This window comes from Haliotis rufescens, unplaced genomic scaffold, assembly GCF_023055435.1.
Source record: "Haliotis rufescens isolate VD_foot unplaced genomic scaffold, xgHalRufe1.0.p SCAF_29, whole genome shotgun sequence".
NCBI lineage: Eukaryota > Metazoa > Mollusca > Gastropoda > Lepetellida > Haliotidae > Haliotis > Haliotis rufescens.
Window position 1 is genome coordinate 4044245 of NW_025963990.1, and position 18020 is coordinate 4062264.

The following is an 18020-nucleotide window of genomic DNA, read 5'->3' on the forward strand; positions in this document are numbered from 1 at the left end:
AAGCGCTGCTTATTTGACGTCGGTCGGTTTATTTACCCGGAAGTCCTACCTGGTAGTTATAACACTGGTGTTGTTGGAAGGATGGGAATTTCATATCATTGGAACAGTTTAGGTCACGTGTTTCTTTCTTCAAACCTTCGGGGATCGCTCGATGTTTTCCTTAGACGATGACTGCGTGTTAGCTGGCTGATTGTGCCCCCCCCCCCCCCCCCCCCCCCCCCCCCTCGACGTGAGGATTGTGAGAATATGCGGAAAATACCCACCTGTGCATAAAATGGACTTTTCCGACACTGCCGAGTTTAGATTTAGAGTCATCATTATATAAATACGGGTAGATTTTTTTTAAGAGCTTGGACATTTCATCATCATCATCATCATCATCATCATCATCGTCATTAAAGTGGCTGTATATTGATATCCAATGTGAGAAATAAACGACTCGTGGTCGTTGTTTATCGTACAATAAAACACTGCAGGGAGAATAAACCACTCTTGGCGGCACCCCAATGCTATATTCTCCTTGCAGCTTTTTATTGTACGATAAACAACGACCACGAGTCGTTTATTTCTTGAATAAAACTTTCAGACACGTTCTAATGGTTGACAACTGCCATTTCGTTTTTCTTAGACTTGCAAGATTCTTACTTCTGGCACTTCAGGTTACAACAATGCCAAAAATGAATGACAAATGCCCTTTTTCCAATTTCAAGAGAATATGAGCAACTCCGTGTCCGAAGTTGTACGAATGTTACGAATGTTTGCACTGTCTTTCAACTACTCCTTCTAAGAGACTCACTCAGCTTGGGTCAAAGACGTACGCATCTTCAAATAATTTCAAACTGCTCCTGGGAAAAAAACCCCTCTAAAATCAACCTTTTCGATCCATTTAGGGTTGTTATTCAAAACCTACATAAGTTGAAATAAACAAAGTATTGTTCTCATTAATATGAAAGTGTCTCATATTTTTCATAACACTTTTAAAAAAAGAAGAAGATAATTTCTGAAATTATGTCGATCTCTGGGCCAAAAAGGGACCTTAAACATACCTCGTCTTTTGTAGACTCAGCTCTGTTGAAAAACTTCATGTTTGTATGATTTTGTATCAGAAAAAGCTAAAGCATGAGATATGTATTGCACAGTGTAATGTAATTTTCATTGAACCACTATTTCATGTAATTGCACCTCTCCCAAATTCAGATAAAATGTGTTGTTTGTTTATCATTTTAGCTGATTACTAAGCTGGGTGATACATTTAACATCGCTACCGGCAACCCCAGAGCCCAGTATCCCTGTCATACTCTGTAAGCAGACATCCGTCAAAATGATGTTACCGGAGATTCGAGTATGATGAGCCTATTTATTCAACCGCAACTAAAGTTTGCCGTTTTGATCCACGTGCGTCTGAAACAACTTTACACATGAGAGATATATAAAGTTACGTTCGTCTATCATAGTTCCCGCCGATGCTCCCCGTTTATACTTGTATGTGAGTGAATTACAAGGGGTACGCAACTGCGGTTTGTGGGAATGCGACAGACGTTCTCGTTTTGAGAACTAAACAAGGATTAGTCGTAGGTTAGTATTATATATGTGTATGAATATTCGTGACGTGATCGGAACTTCCCAAAACGCCATATTGGATTGTTGACTGGTTCTCTGGAAACCGATAGCCGACGATTTCCAAGCAAACCACAACATAACAGACCCAACAACATGCCAGCTAAAGCAGAAGATATTCTCAAGGGATTCAGGCTGTATCCTTCACTGACCTTCCTTAATCATCAACAATTTCATTAGTTTAAACTGACAGGAGTTTGGAAACTGCAATTAGGCCAAATAGGTCGATAAACAATCGTTTTGCTCTTTGCAGTTCCTGATTAATTTCTAGCAGTGACAAATACAGGTAATTTGTGGGATTATGCTTTTCCGTCTGTGTTATCACTACAATGATAAGCGCATGTAAGAACAGTTTTATGTTGTAACTCGTGAAATACACAAGCAAAGACTGAACTAACGTGACATCGCGTGTTAGAAAACGGTGTCTGTCATTATCATGCTGTAGCAGTAACAGCATAATTGAACGTATTAATTAGGTTGATATTCATGTTATGCTAAGATGAGGTAAGATACTGTTGCCTTTAGTGCAACGATGGCGTGTACACTTAGGCAGTGAAATGTGATGAGAGTAGGGAAGATGAAATCTATTCTATTCATGTCAATATATCATGTTTGTCATTGTTTATTATGGTCACCAGCAGGTCACTGTTTTGTGTAACGTCCGAAGATATTGATCATGTTGATAATTACAGTTTCACAAAATATTCAAGTACAGACATGATAGATAGATGATAAAGAATAAAATGGGAAAGAAGGGCTAAGTTTGTATTCCTTGTAAAAGTCTTAAAGGGCAAGTTCACACGGAAATGAAGCAATTTTTCTTGTACTTTTTCCACATTAAAAGTGTTAACATAGAAGTGTCATAGACAAAAATATAAAAACATCATATTTAATTAACATATTTTTTGCACTAAAACGATTTATATTTTTCACATTTACCAAGTGTTCTATTTCCATAACAAAAACACCATGGCTTATGCCCCTTGCAATATGACGTCATTGGTGCCAATTGATAAACATTATGACGTCATCATGCTTTGTTAGAGCCGCTTCACGTGGTGTAGGTACAGTTTTGTGATTCTAGCGTCTCAGATGCCAGCCAGAATTGTGTTATGCTGAGTCACTACTGCGCCGGAGTGTGTCGTAGACCATGTTGTTTTACCGCAAACTGGTCCTTGATATCTTTTGCGTTGAGAATAGACAGGGACCCAGTTGAATTGGCACCAATTACGTCATAATCTAAGGGGGATAACTCAGGCCTATTTCGCTCGTAAAACGAAGGCCTCATAACGGCATATCATTTTAACACTATTGTGAGCTTCCTACTTTCACTGTGAAAAAAAATGAGCGTATATTTTCAAACACAGATACTAACTAATTCTAAAATTGCGTTTTGTTTAGAAAAAGAAAGAAAGTGATTTTTGCGTGTACACTTCCCCTTTAAATGAAAGATTTCTTAAAATTCTGGAGTCATAGTGATTCGGCAAACAGTTCTGTTTTTAAAATTAAAATTACCATGTAGCATATGGAGTTGGCACTGCAGTAATCTATTTCAATACGAGGTCCTTGGTACATTGATTAACAACCCATGTTTCGCGACATATATGAAACATTATAAGTTATATTGATGTAAAAACACATGAATAATAACAAACTGTTCAACAACCCGAATATGTAGATTCGTTAGTATTTTCCGGTTGGCTACAAATAGCATAACATTCACTGTGCTCTCTTGCATATATGTTTAACCTGATTACGTAGATTCGTTAGTATTTTCCGGTTGGCTACAAATAGCATAACATTCACTGTGCTCTCTTGCATATATGTTTGTGCCCTACAGTATGCCATCTTTGATCTCTGAAATTATAAAGAAATGATTCAGGTTGTGATTCACATGCCAAGAGAAAAGAATATATCAACTTGTGAGATATAACTACTGTACAGTGGTTAAAAAATCTGTACATTGTCCCTGATACATCAAAATTAGACATCGACTCATTAAAATTATGAGTTAAAAGTCTGATGCCTTACCTGCTTACCTATTTATTTTATGATGTGCAGCGATTCGGTGTGTTGCGTCCCTTGGTCACGCCAGAAACCTATGAATGTGGGTTCGAATCCTGGTTCACCCCGATTATGTTTCTAGGTTTGCCAGCACCATACCCGTGCTTGTGGGTTTCACCGAAGTGGTAAACGTCTGAGACCTGCATCATTTCAGGCTTTCCTCCCACATTTAGCTGACATGCCGTGATATAACTGGAATACTGTTAAAAGCGGCGTTAAACCCAACTCACTCACTGTTTGACGTCAGTCTGTAAAAAATTGAGTGTGGACCAGACATCCGGTGATTGACATCATGAGCATCGATCTATGCATTTGGGATACGATGACATACATCAGCAAAGTCAGTGAGTCAGTGAGCCTGACCACCCTATCCCGTTAGTCACCTCTTACAACATATGTGGGTTGCTGAAGATCAATTCTAATGAATGAGAGTGATTGCGTGCCATCGTGCCATCGTACCATCGTGCCATCGTACCATCATGGTGTGGGACATTGCTCATAATATCAGCCATTGGTTTCCCGGTCCAGATGCAGGTCACGGGGATCATGGTGATGAGGATGATAATGCTGACTGCTTTGTTACAACAAATAAACACTGTTATTGGTTATGTTCAATGAGAGATCTATTTGTTCCTTAACATTCATCAGCAACTGGATGAACTTGAGAGATGCTGACAACGGGAAGATCATGTGGCAGTCGAGTGATGACCTGTAAGTTCTTTGTTGTTGTTCTGGCTAAATGTTTTTGTTTTTTTGTTTTTTGGACATTTTGTATTCCTTTCAAAGGGTTTCAAGACCGTCTCCGTGGTCTAGTGGTAGAGCGTCCGCCCGGAGAGCGGAAGGTCCGGGGTTCGATCCCTGGCCGCGTCATACCAAAAGACGTTAAAAGATTGTACTTGTTGTTACCCTGTCTGGCGCTCGGCATTAAGGGGCTAAAGCAAGGACTGGTCGGCTCGGAGTCAGTATACTGTGTCTGAGTGGGATATTCATGTTAAACTGCGGCATGGTATCTCAGTGAGCTAGCACTATAAATCGTCATAAGTCCGGACTAGTACAAGCAGCCACACAAACACACACACGTACATGCACGTCGCTATATAAGTGCAATAATCTTGGACGCGACGTTAAACCCCATTTCACCTCAAAGGGTTTCAATTGTAGTGAAAATACGTTACATGGATGTACATTTCTTGTGATATAAATATAGCATGCATAACTGAAACACATGCATACATACACATGTTCTGGCTAAATGTTGAATGACGTTGGCAATAGGGGTGAAACGATACATCGGTGCACTGGTGCTTCATATGTTTTCTTGCGACAATACAATATGCGATACTTTGTCTGCGTCGATACAAGACATTACACTTGCTAAAATAAATTACTTCTACTCCACCCCCAACTCAGCATTTTTGTCAGTCAAATATTGCAATTACATTTTTATGTTGACTGCTATAATAGCACAATGAACATGAGTCTACAGCCAGCTCTTCCTTTGGAACCTGCTCTGAGATATTCATAGTCAAGAAATTTCCACGTGATTTGGCATGATTATACGTATCAATCGTGACCTTGCTGAATTGTTTCACCACTAGCTCTAGTTGGCTTGATAGGCAGAGGGGGCACGGGTGGCCCAGTCATCTAAGGTGCCGCGATTTGCTGTGCAGAGTTGCGTCCCTTAGGCACCCAGGAACCTATGATTGTGGGTTCGAATCCCGGTTCGCCCTGATTATGTTTCTAGGTTTGTCAGCACCATACCCGTGCTCGTGGGTTTCACAGAAGTTGTAAACGTCTAAGAACTGCATTACTTCAGGCTTTCTTCCCACATTAAGTTGACATGCTGCGATATAACTGGAATACTGTTAAAAGTGGCGTTAAACCCAACTCACTCACTCACTGATAGGCAGACAGGAAGGATGTAAGCTGAGGTTTTCTCATTTTTAGATGAACAGTAAAAGGGTAACAACAGTTGCCCAAATGACCAACTTCAACAATGTTAAAGATTGTGTTCGCATTACCTGAATTACTTAACACTGTTTTATCATGTGTATCACGGCAAACTATTGCATGTGCATACATAGTGAGAATGGTTGCAGATAATATGGTCGGGCTTGCTGACTTGGTTGATGCATGTCATCAACACCAATTGCGTAGGACCGCCTCCGTGGTCTTGTGGTAGAGCGTCCGCCCGGAGAGCAGAAGGTCCAGGGTTCGATCCCGGGCCGCGTCATACAAAAAGACGTTAAAAGATTGTACTTGTTGTTACTCTGTCTGGCGCTCGGCATTAAGGGGCTAAAACAAGGACTGGTCGGCTCGGAGTCAGTATACTGTGTGTGAGTGGGATATTCATGTTAAACTGCGGCATGGTATCTCAGTGAGCTAGCACTATAAATCGGCATCAGTCCGGACTAGTACAAGCAGCCACACACACACATACACGTGCATGCACGTCGCTATGTAAGTGCAATAATCTTGGACGCGACGTTAAACCCAATTTCACCTCACCTCACCAATTGCGTAGATCGATGCTCATGATATTACTCACTGGATTGTCTGGTCCAGACTCGATTATTTACAGACCTCTGTCATATAGCTGGAATATTGCTGAGTGCAGCGTCAAACAATAAACCGAACAACCATAGAGATGTCAAAGGTATCCTGGTGGACGGTAGTGAGTATCTTCTTAGTCAGTATGCTGATGATATGGAAATATTACTTGATGGTAGTCAGTCCTCCTTTGTATCATGTATTAACTCTCTTGATTGTTTTGCCAAAATATCTGGTCTTAAGATTAACTATAATAAAACTCAAGTTATCTGGCTTGGCTCGAAGAGAGGTTGTAAGGAAAAGTTCAAAGATGATTTGCCTGTTGGTTGGAATCCAGAAGAGTTTAGAATTCTAGGAGTCAAATTTTGCACAAATCTGAAAAAAATGGTTCAGTTGAACTTTAAAGACAAATTATTTGAGTTAAAACAGATTATGAATAGGTGGATGAAACGGATAGTTACACCAATTGGTAGGGTGGCAATCATTAAATCCTTGTTGATTTCAAAACTCAATTATCTATTGTTATCACTGCCTGATCCCCCAAATGATTTTCTTGTTACTTTAAATGCTATGCTTTTTAAATTTCTTTGGAGTGATAAACGAGACAAAGTAAAGAGGATTAAAGTTTGTCAACCTGTTAAGCAAGGGGGCTTAGGTATGGTGAATATCTTTTCATATGTAACATCTCTTAAGGCCACATGGATAAGGAGGCTTGTGTCCTCAGGTGATCCAAAATGGAAGCACCTATTTAAATCTACATATCCTTATTTGTGTAAACTTGGTGAGTTTGGTGTGACGTTTTTTGAAAGAAAATTATCTTTGATAAGTAATGAGTTTTGGAAAAGTTGTTTTCAGTCATTTATAGTGCTTGATAAGAAAATCAAGCCAGAATCTTTCAGTAGTTTTTTAACTGAACCAATTTTTTATAACCCTAATATTAAAATTGACAGGAAATCATTTTTCTTGAAATGCTGGTTTGAGAAGGGCATCTCCCAAATTATAGACTTGGTCAAGGCCAATAAGGAGTTTCTGTCATATGAGGAATTTAATGATATGTATGGTATTTGTTCATCCTATTTGGAGTTTTATGGTGTTGTTAGCAGCGTTAAACAATACCTTGGAGCTCTAAATTTAGTTAGAGTTACAACAGATTCTGTGGAGGATCAGCGCTGTGTGGTAAAAACTATTTGTAGTTCCAAGTCCGGTTCAAAACATATTTATTTTTCATTGGTTTCTACAGAAGTAAAAACTAAAGGGCAGGAAAAGTGGGAATTACAATTTGAAAACTTAAATTGGAACAATATTTATAATAAAATTTTCAGTACAACACAGGATGTCAAACTGCGATGGTTTCAATACAAAATTACCCACAGAATTCTCACCACTAATACTTTTCTGTATTTACTCAATTATGCTCAGAATGATTTGTGCTCCTTCTGTCACAATGAAAAGGAAACAATTACTCACTTGTTTTGGGAATGTGATGTAATAAAACAATTTTGGGATGAAGTGTCATTGTGGATCGACCAGTGCTTTCATGTTTATAATATGACATTTTGTGCAGAATTGATACTTTTTGGAGTTAAAGAGAACATAAAAACAGATAAAGTGTTTGATTTACTTTTACTAATTGCAAAATACTATATTTATAGATGCAAATTCCAAAATACAAAACCTTAATATCATGTTTATAAAAAGGAAGCTTTTTCACGATACAACATTGAAAAAGATATTGCTTTCAAGACAGGTAATCAACAGAAATTCTATGGTGCTTGGATGCTGTATCATCAACTTTTCGAAAATGAGGAGCAGCTTTCAATTTAATTTTAGTTTTGTACTTAAGATTTTAATGTTTGAGACCATGTACTTTCCTAAACTGCAATATGATATATAAACAAGAGTGAATGTGTGAGTGAGAAGTATGTTATTTTCTGTATAAAAAAAACAACAAAGTAAGATGTACTGATAAGTTGTGCTTTATGTCATGGGCTTTCTGCTACCCTGGGCGGAAGCCCATTTATGTAACAGGTGTGTCTTTCTAAAAACAATAAAATAAAAAAAATAAAATAAACCGAACAACCAACAAACAAATCGACGTGACAAGTTGGTCGGGGGAATATGTTTTATATATCTTATGTCTGAAGGTTTCAGTCAGGGAGCCCTCTTTATCATGTTTATCATGCTTGATGATGGTATTCAAGTATGGAATTGATTTCCATTTTGCATGTTAAGGGTGTGGTTTTGTGCTTGTCATTGAAGCACACATTCAATACCTTCTATTCTTCTCAGTGAACGTCAGATTGATTTTTGTCTGTAGTTTCAGTGATTGAGGCTTTTGTGTGTTTCTGGTTAATGGAGGTGATCTAGACATTTCATTGCTAAAAAATTTACAAATCTACATGCGGTTGGGTGTCTCAAGCTATCAACTGTTGGTCTTGTAAGGGGCGATTAACAGGATTAGGTGGTCAGGCTTGCTGACTTGGTTCCGTTATAGAATATTGCTGAGTGTGGCAAAAACAAACAAAACACCCCAATTATATCCATCCATCCATCCATCCATCCATCAATCTGACAAATACAATTACAGAAAAAATATGTTAACTCATTCAGCAGATCCAGTGTGAAGTTATGTGCTTTTTTCTTTTTTGATAATCGTGATGTGCTTTTATAAGTTTAAAAGTTTGATATTGTTTGCATGTTTTATGAGTATTCTTTTCATATCTATGGTAAAATTGTTTTTCAGATCTGCTCCTGATTCTGAACATGAAGGTAAGAGACATTATTGTTGTGTCTGAGAATATGTCGCCTCAAGCGTGGCAGGCTGGGTTAGAAAGTAACTTTTGATCTGCTTTAAAGTTGTTATCTACTTGATGCTAAAAGTGGTAGTTCCCTAGGATATCAACAGAAAAATCCTTTATTAATTTTACTAGCTTTGGACTCAACCCTGATCAAGCTGACCTGGTGCACAGAATTGCTGGTTAGATTTGCTGTGGTCTATTTATAATTGTAGCTTTAATTCGGAAGTGTGAACAATAAATTATTCCTTGAGAGACTTAAACATCTTGAAGTTTCATAAAGAAACAAAGATAAGATCAGTAGAATGACAACACTTCAGATCACTCTCTTTTATTTGTCGGACAGCCGCTGTATCTATAAACAGTTCACATTGCAGTTTTTAAACATGTCTTCCTATTAATATTACAGCTCGAGTCCCCAAGAAAATCCTAAAATGCAGAGCTGTGTCAAGGGAATTAAATTTCTCTTCCCAAGAAGCCATGGAGAAATTCCGGCTTGAACAGAGGGTTCTCTTCAAAGGGAAATGTTTAGAAGGTACAAGTTTCCCATGTTCCCTTGACTATTTGCATGTGGTAACATTGGTAGAAACAATTTTAGTCCACTAGTCCTTATAATGATATCATATGGCAAAGCCCTTCAAAATGGCAAATTTCTACTAGTTCCTCTGATACCTTAGGAGGCACGGGTGGCCCAGTCTTCTAAGGCGCTGTGATTCGCTTTACAGAGTTGCGTCCCTTGGGCATGTCAGAAACCTACGATTGTGGGTTTGAATCGCGGTTTGCCCCGATTATGTTTCTAGGTTTGTCAGTGCCATACCCGTGCTCGTGGGTTTCACTGAAGTGGTAAACGTCTGAGAGGCGATAAAACCCAACTCATTCACTATGATACCTGAACTATTGGGCACTTTGGCAAGCACTACAGGACTGGTTCATAACGCTGTGGTAATAGCTGGAAAGTTAAATACCATTCACTTCTCCCACTGGTCAAGCTGATAGCCTGGTTTGTTTTGTTTCAGAGTGGTATTTTGAGTTTGGTTTTGTCATCCCTGGTTCCACAAACACATGGCAGTCTGTTATAGAGGCGGCTCCAGAGAGTCAGATGATGCCAGCTAATGTACTCAAGTAAGTTGTTTATCTCGACATGGCATACTGTATTTCTTGTGTATACTGCAACCCTAGTGAAATCAGTATAGGGAATTTTTTAATTTTTAGAGTCAAGAAGGATATTGTGTAATATAAGATTTCAGAGACTAAATGTTAGTCTACCGCAACCCCCCCCCCCCCCCCCCCCCCCCAAATACTGCTGTGTAGAGGGTCCACATGATATATATGCAGCAAGTAAACTGGATATACATGTCAACAATCCTGTACTGAAGCCTGCAAGTTAATACTGTTGTTACACTATCTTGGAATAAAACATGTTCATTGTATATCTGTAATATATTTTAATCATTTTTTCATAATTTCTTTCAATGTTAACATTAATTTTGACAAAATCATATGTGAACTGACCGGCAGATTGCACAACTCACCAATTATACACCAACCTCGATCATATTACAGCGACTATACTTGTCATGAGAGGCAGCTAACAGGATTGGGTGGTCAGGCTCGCTGATTTGGTTGATGCCTGTAATCTTATCCCAACTGTGTAGATCGATGCTCATGATATCAATCACTTGATTGTCTGGTCCAGACTCAATTATTTACAGACCGCTGTCATATAGCTGGAATATTGCTGAGTGCTGTGTTAAACAACAAACAAACAAACAAACAATATCTGACTAAGACAAGAAGTAAGTAGTGGTGGACCTGGCAGTGTCCAAGGTTTTTTGCAGGTTACACACAACCAAATGTCTTCCCATAGACTTCTAGTAATGTTATAATTGTTTTAAAATAACTAAACATTCAAAAGCTAACACATATACAAGTGTGCACAGTCGGGCCTTAAAGCAGCAATAAAAATATAATAGACTAGCTTAGCCAGCTTTTCCGAGTTCAGGATGCTAAACACACCACCCCTAGTTCCACACCTAAATGTAAAAAAGGACAGCATTAAGTATAGAAAAACATGGTCAGTTTTAATTATTGTATGGACATTTTACACAAAATCATCCAATCACAGCTGCCACATGAATCAATCTTGAAGGCTTGCAACGTAAACTGCTTGTTGAACGACTGATTCTGATTTGGTGTAGTAGAACCTGCAGGCCACAGCAGTAAATGGCTTGAATATTTGTGACTGTGGTTTAAAATAACATTGACTTCTATGAGCCGTTTTATGGCTGGAATAATGCCGATACGACGTAAAATATGAACTCCCAAGTTTGTCATGTATGTAAGAGTATATTAATAACATTACTTCCTTGTGTTGCAGTGGCAATGTAGTCATAGAAACCAACTTCTTCGACGGCGATATGATGGTCAGCACATCCAAAGTGAGGATATTCTATGTCTAGCATTTCCATGGCGACGCTGCTGAGGGGAGATGTCTGTCATTCACTGCTCGGGGTGGGGGGTGGGGAGCTCTCAGTGTAGAAGAGGAGGAAACTCAGTCCAGATCGGCCATCTTGACATGTGTGCTCGTCAAGTGGCTACTTTTTGTTCATTTTGAGATTTTCTCATTTTCTCCGATTTTTCCTGAACAGAAAATGCTGCTTGACTGGAAACATTTCTTTTTATTTGTAAAGCATGGTTTTAACAAATATTTGTCTTGGAAAGTTGATAATTAATGAGAAATTATAAGTTACATTGTCGAATATGTCATGAACATGATGGATTATAGTATATAGTGATTATTAAGCTGTTTCTGTTATCCTGTTCTTGGACATAGGAAAAAGAATTTTCCTGCATATTTAACACTGTTTATCTTATTCCATGAAACTTGAATTGAAATTTACGGAATGATGTCCTGTCTGAAAGATCTGTGATATTTGTTGCCATGAAGGTTTTCGAAAGTTTGTATGTTTTGTCCAAACAGTACCACACCGATTTATGTACAAATTTTACAAGCACTTGATAAGCGACAAAGGGTAAATACCTGAGGCAACATGTCAACATTTGGAGAGCTCACCCATGGAATTTTATTTTGTTCCAACATTCTGCACCTCATCATGATATTGTGCCTAGCATTGTGTTTAGTGTGATATGCACATGTTCTATAAACATTCCATCCACCTTGTATTAGGGACTGTGTCCACCTTGTCATAGGGACTGTGTCCACCTTGTCATAGGGACTGTCCACCTTGTCATGGGGACTGTGTCCACCTTGTCACAGGGACTGTCCACCTTGTCATGGGGAGTGTCCACCTTGTCATGGGGGCTGTGTCCACCTTGTCACAGGGACTGTCCACCTTGTCATGGGGACTGTCCACCTTGTCATGGGGACTGTCCACCTTGTCATGGGGGCTGTGTCCACCTTGTCATGGGGACTGTGTCCACCTTGTCACAGGGACTGTCCACCTTGTCATGGGGACTGTCCACCTTGTCATGGGGACTGTGTCCACCTTGTCATGGGGACTGTGTCCACCTTGTCAGGGACTGTGTCCAGCTTGTCATGGGGACTGTGTCCACCTGGTCAAGGGGAATGTGTCCACCTTGTCATGGGGGCTGTGTCCACCTTGTCATGGGGGCTGTGTCCACCTTGTCATGGGGACTGTGTCCACCTTGTCATGGGGACTGTGTCCACCTTGTCATAGGCACTGTGTCCACCTTGTCATGGGGACAGTGTCCACCTTGTCATGGGGGCTGTGTCCACCTTGTCATGGGGACTGTGTCCACCTTGTCATGGGGGCTGTGTCCACCTTGTCGTGGGGATTGTGTCCAGATTCGCCTTGATTGTAATTCTTCGTATTAAAGCAACCTGTTTGATTTACCAATGTGTCGAACATCTATCACCTTCATCTCTTGAGGATTTTCTACAATATGCTTGTACTCTGTGAATTAGAAAAGCTATAGAAGTTGTCATCAAAACGACATTTATGATTCCCCACACATAGAGATGAGTCGTCAGTTTGCAACGATATTTTAAACAAATATAACATGCGGACAGGTGTTCAACTTCTGACTTAATCTCATTGCTAGCTCATCTTCTGTCTCTAACATTCAACACAGTCCCTTAATATGTTGTTAAATAATGTCACTTTTAGTAGAGGAGATGTCAATCATATTTGTCCGATTGTTGAATTATTTTTGATTTTTATATATTTTTCCTACCATATTCTCTGCCTAACTTTCACCTATATCCTGTCTCCCCTTTCATTCGTACACTTTGTGATTTGATGTATTTTGTTTAATGGCACATGGTTTACAAAAAACACTTTATCAGTACCTTATTTATGATTACCGTATTCGACGTAATAAGCGCCCCGCTCTAATAAGCGCCCACGGAAACATTTGCTAATATATTGGCTAGTGAACAATACCAATTAGCACCCCTTCCGTTTGATCAATGTACACAACACTTATTTATTCGCGTATAATACACACTCGTGTGTTATATGCACCCTTAATTATGGGCAATTAAATTCTGGAAAAATGTCTCTCTCGTATATAAACATTTCAGGCTGTCACCATAAACCATAAAATCTATCTTTCAACTCTGTTTTTTCCACCAAATAATATTCTAAAAAGAGCCCCCTATTTCTAATTTTGAGAGCGCCTTGGGCGCTTATTACGTCGAATACGGTAATTGACTCTGTTATTGCCCCTCGCTTAGTCACTACCCCTGCCCCTTTTGCGCCCATATCAGATTATATTTATTATATGGTATTTTTTCTTCTTTTTTTAATTTTTTAATTTTTTTTTAATAAATTATGCATATTTGTCTTTTTTCACTCATTAATTACCATGGTTACTATGTGCCTTTATAAGCAAATTGTGTTGCCTTTTCCTAAAAGCTCTGGAGTCAAAATAATATGATCAAACTACTTTCAATGGTTTCTCCCCTGTTGTAGTCTGCCATTGTTTTGCGTGATATTTCCTGAAATAAGGCCTGTATTTTTTCTTAATTCCTGCATGTATTTTATGAATACATATCAATAAGCAAATACCTAACATTGAGTCAGGTCAATGGCCACAGAAAATGACATATAATAATGACAAAGTTTGATCTGCTTGAAGACATTGCATTGTTTTTGTAACTGCGACCGTGTAGTCATATTCCCATCCCCCACCCAACCCCCCCCCCCCAAAAAAAATAATTCAAATGTAATTACTAATTAATTGAAGATAATTAAATATGAATAGAGACATGAATTCATGCATGACTCTTTGATGATCCTGGTCTTGTGGCTCTTACCAGAGTGGGGGCACGGGTGGCCCAGTCGTCTAAGGCGCCGTGCTTCGCTGTGCAGGGTTGTGTCCCTTAGGCACGCCAGAAACCTATGATTGGTTCGCCCCGATTATGTTTCTAGGTTTGTCAGCACCATACCTGTGCTCATGGGTTTCACCGAAGTGGTAAACGTCTGAGACCTGCATCACTTTGGGCTTTCCTCCCACATTAAGCTGACACGCCGTGATATGACTTGAATACTGATAGAAGCGGCGTTAAACCCAACTCACTCACTCACTCACTCTTACCAGAGTGGTGAGGGTTTAAGACCTGTGTCACGAGGGGATTCCTCTATCAATCTGATCCATGAAATAACAGATATTGTCCAAAACAACGCTCTGTCAACTCAACAGTAGCCATTCTTTATCATGTTTACTTTAGTATGCTTTGGTTTGTATCTAAGAATGTGAGAATAATATATTCACTTCGATGTCCATTAAAAAAATGTTTAAAAATCTTGAAATGTTCGTTGCAATGTTAAAGTTGTTGCATTTATGTAAAATAGTTTACAAATTATGGTATGTAATATATTGTGACCATATGAACAATGGCAGTTTTCAATCTAGACTATTTCTGACTGTTTATGTTTTCATGCTGCCCAATACTGGCTATCATCAATACTGTTTATCTTCATGTTCACGGTTTAGCATTCATAACAAAAGGTCATTTATGTTTGGATCTGATTCAATTAATTTTTAAAAGTCATTGTTCCATTTGCCTGTTTCATGCAAACAACTTGTAAGTGGTACTCATTTATTGTATATAAGACTCTGAAAATCATTAACTTATTGAGAAACAAATGTACTTATTTTTCAATGCGCTGTGATGCTTGTGAAAGAAATAGTTTTGTATAGATTTATCCCCTGGGCTACATTTGTGCTTTTAGGTGGCAATTTTGTGTTGAACATGATGAATGACTCTCATTATTGGTGTAAATGTGTGTGTTATTAACGAAATATAGCTAGTGTTCTGTGCATTTCAGATGGCATTTCTATCATTTTGTAAATGTGAACTTATTCAGTCCTCATATTAGGAAACACTTAAAATTATTTTCCTGCAAAATTTGTGGTAGAAAATCTCTTAACACCGTATGAGCTCTTTATAAGTAAAGATTAGCCATAAGTTTCATATGTATATATATATGTATGTGAGATGCTTTGTTTAGTATTTTTAGTAAGTTTCTCTCATGTCCACAGCTTTGGTGATCAAAATGCATTAGAAATGTAGAAAGTCAGATTCAACAACAAACTTTCTCTTCAGACAAGTGAGTATCGATGAGGTATGTCAAGCATATTTCCCGTTTCACATACATCCAGCTTTGGTTTACCAGCAACATTCCTTGGGTTTCACAAAGACAAAGATATCATTTTTCCTAAAACAGATTGGAGGTATCATTTTCCAAAATCCTGAACTAGACCCTTAGCCACATTTTCGAGGTCTGGTAGTAGTAGTAGGCATGTTGGAAACTGTTTGTGCCAATATCTGAAACACCTTGCTCAGACACTTCAAACGTCCAGACAGATATTCAATTTGAAAACCCTTTCACCTCCCTGATATCCTCAAACTTTGATATGAGTGAGGGTATGCATTCCATTGTAGCAACGTCATGACTACAGTCTCACCAGGTCGCTGATGTGTACATGTAATGGTATGTATGTGTTCTTCAATACCTGGAGATGTCAGCTGTGACTCGAGTTTGGTGATTATCCTTGTGATAGTGCATTGCCAATTTACAACTTCTCTATCAGATGTGACTAGAGTTTGGTGATTTATCCTTGTGATAGTGCATTGCCAATTTACAACTTCTCTAATGTGCTAGTCAGAAAGTCATTTTATGGAGTAACTTTTTTCAGATATGCCAACCCTATGTTAAAGCAAATAGGAATATCTGTGATCTTGGCATCTGATATTAGAACTGTTCAGAAGAAGTATGTCATTATTACCATGTCTGCATTTGTGGTTTTGATGCAAATAATTCCGCATTTGCATTATGTTTTATCAAACAAACAAACTTATCAAATCTTCTAAACCTTCACATCCCAAGATGGGGTGGTCGGGTAGACTAGTGGTTAAAGCGTTCGCTCGTCACGCCGACGACCCGGGTTCGATTCCCGACATGGGTATAATGTGTGAAGCTCATTTCTTGTGTCCCGCGCCGTGATATTGCTGGAATATTGCTCAAGGCGGCGTAAAACCATACTCACTCACTCACATCCCAAGCTACACCCAGTTGTTATTTAGCTGCTATTAATTGTTTGCCATGACTCTAGCAAGGTCAGTGTCTAGTGTAGTTTACAGGTGACATTTTTGGGACAGAATTTCAAATATTTCACTTGATCATATTGATAGAATTAACTTCAAAATTTTGTAATGATTCCATCAATATCGTAATGGTTGGAACTTTTTTGGTGGTAAATACAACAGAAATTTTTCTTAATTAGTTTTACATAGTCTTTACATAGTTTGTTAATGAATTTTCCAGAAAAAATGTTTTTGTCTGAAGCTTCATGCAGAATGTACAATACTGGGAAAACTTGTTCAGGTGCCATTACTGATGAATGATCCTGATACACTGGATAACCCATCCAGGGTACATGGTAATGGTCATACATTTCTACAGGGAGATACCTTGGATTCCAAACTACTCCCACGATTGGGCAGATTGGGAAAACATGGTTAATTTGTTGAAATTTTTAATTCTTTAAAACTTTATTTTCCTAAATTCAGAGGTATTTTAACGCTAGTATTTGAACATTGACTTTAATGCAATAATGTGGCACATTACAGTCTCTCTGTATATATTGGTCTTGTTATCAGCAAGAGGCAGTTGGGTAGCCTAGTGGTTAAAGCGTTCGCTTGTCACGCCGAAGACCTGGGTTTGATTCCCAACATGGGTACAATGTGTGAAGCCCATTTCTGGTGTCCCCCGCCGTGATAGTGCTGGAATATTGCTAAAAGCGGCGTGAAACCATACTCACTCGCTCACTGTTATCAGTGAACTACAAATTGACCAAGCCATCACTTAAGTCATAACTATAATCAGATTATAACATGAATTGGTAAATAAATGTTTAGTTACAAATTGGGAATTCTAACTGATGTTTATTGGAGCCTTAGGGCTGAGTGTCGGTGTCTGATCATTCCATTTTGTCATTATTAACAGGAATTATCCACATTGTGGGTTCCAGATGATCCAGCTTTCGTTATGTCACTTTCCAGCATATGAACCGATTCCATGTTGTTTCTTTGTTGGTCTACATGAACCACTGCGTACCTCATCCAGCTGATAAACAAGACAAGTCTTCAGATGAGAAGATATACAATTAACACGATGGTTCTGTATGTGTGTGAAGCAACAACCACAAGCACATTGTAATCCAAGGCCGAAAGGTCTGGGATTAACTTGTGTGGTAGTGTTGCTGGCCTGTCTGGTGTGTCCTGAGTCCAGGGCCCACGTGCACAAAGCGATCTTAGCGCTAAGATGATCATAACTCACACACTTTAACATTGGCTTACAATAGTCGTAGCACTAAGATCGATTTGTGCAAGTGGGCCCAGGTCTGTAGTTGTACATAGTGTTGCCTATTTAGTGAGGAGTCTATTGCCAGTGTTATGTCAACTGTGTTTAAGTTTGATGTATTTGAGATCCGTCCAGCTTTCAC

The 18020-nt window shown here is 38.8% G+C and overlaps 1 protein-coding gene across 1 annotated transcript; it reads left to right on the top strand.

Moving 5' to 3' along the window:
* Positions 1-1615: 1615 nt before the first annotated feature.
* Positions 1616-12900, top strand: LOC124144425 (retinal rod rhodopsin-sensitive cGMP 3',5'-cyclic phosphodiesterase subunit delta-like). The gene is made up of 6 exons (XM_046513812.2): positions 1616-1754; positions 4330-4392; positions 8975-9000; positions 9436-9561; positions 10043-10148; positions 11404-12900. The coding sequence occupies exons 1-6, from the start codon at positions 1714-1716 to the stop codon at positions 11483-11485; spliced, it is 444 nt and encodes a 147-aa protein (XP_046369768.1). The 5' UTR covers positions 1616-1713; the 3' UTR covers positions 11486-12900.
* The last annotated feature ends 5120 nt before the right edge of the window (positions 12901-18020 follow it).

Coding starts and splice junctions, on each gene's coding strand:
- LOC124144425 (XM_046513812.2), top strand. CDS start 1,714: ATGCCAGCTAAAGCAGAAGATATTCTCAAGGGATTCAGGCT. Junction 9,001..9,435: donor TCCTGATTCTGAACATGAAG/GTAAGAGACATT, acceptor TTAATATTACAG/CTCGAGTCCCCAAGAAAATC. Junction 10,149..11,403: donor ATGCCAGCTAATGTACTCAA/GTAAGTTGTTTA, acceptor CTTGTGTTGCAG/TGGCAATGTAGTCATAGAAA.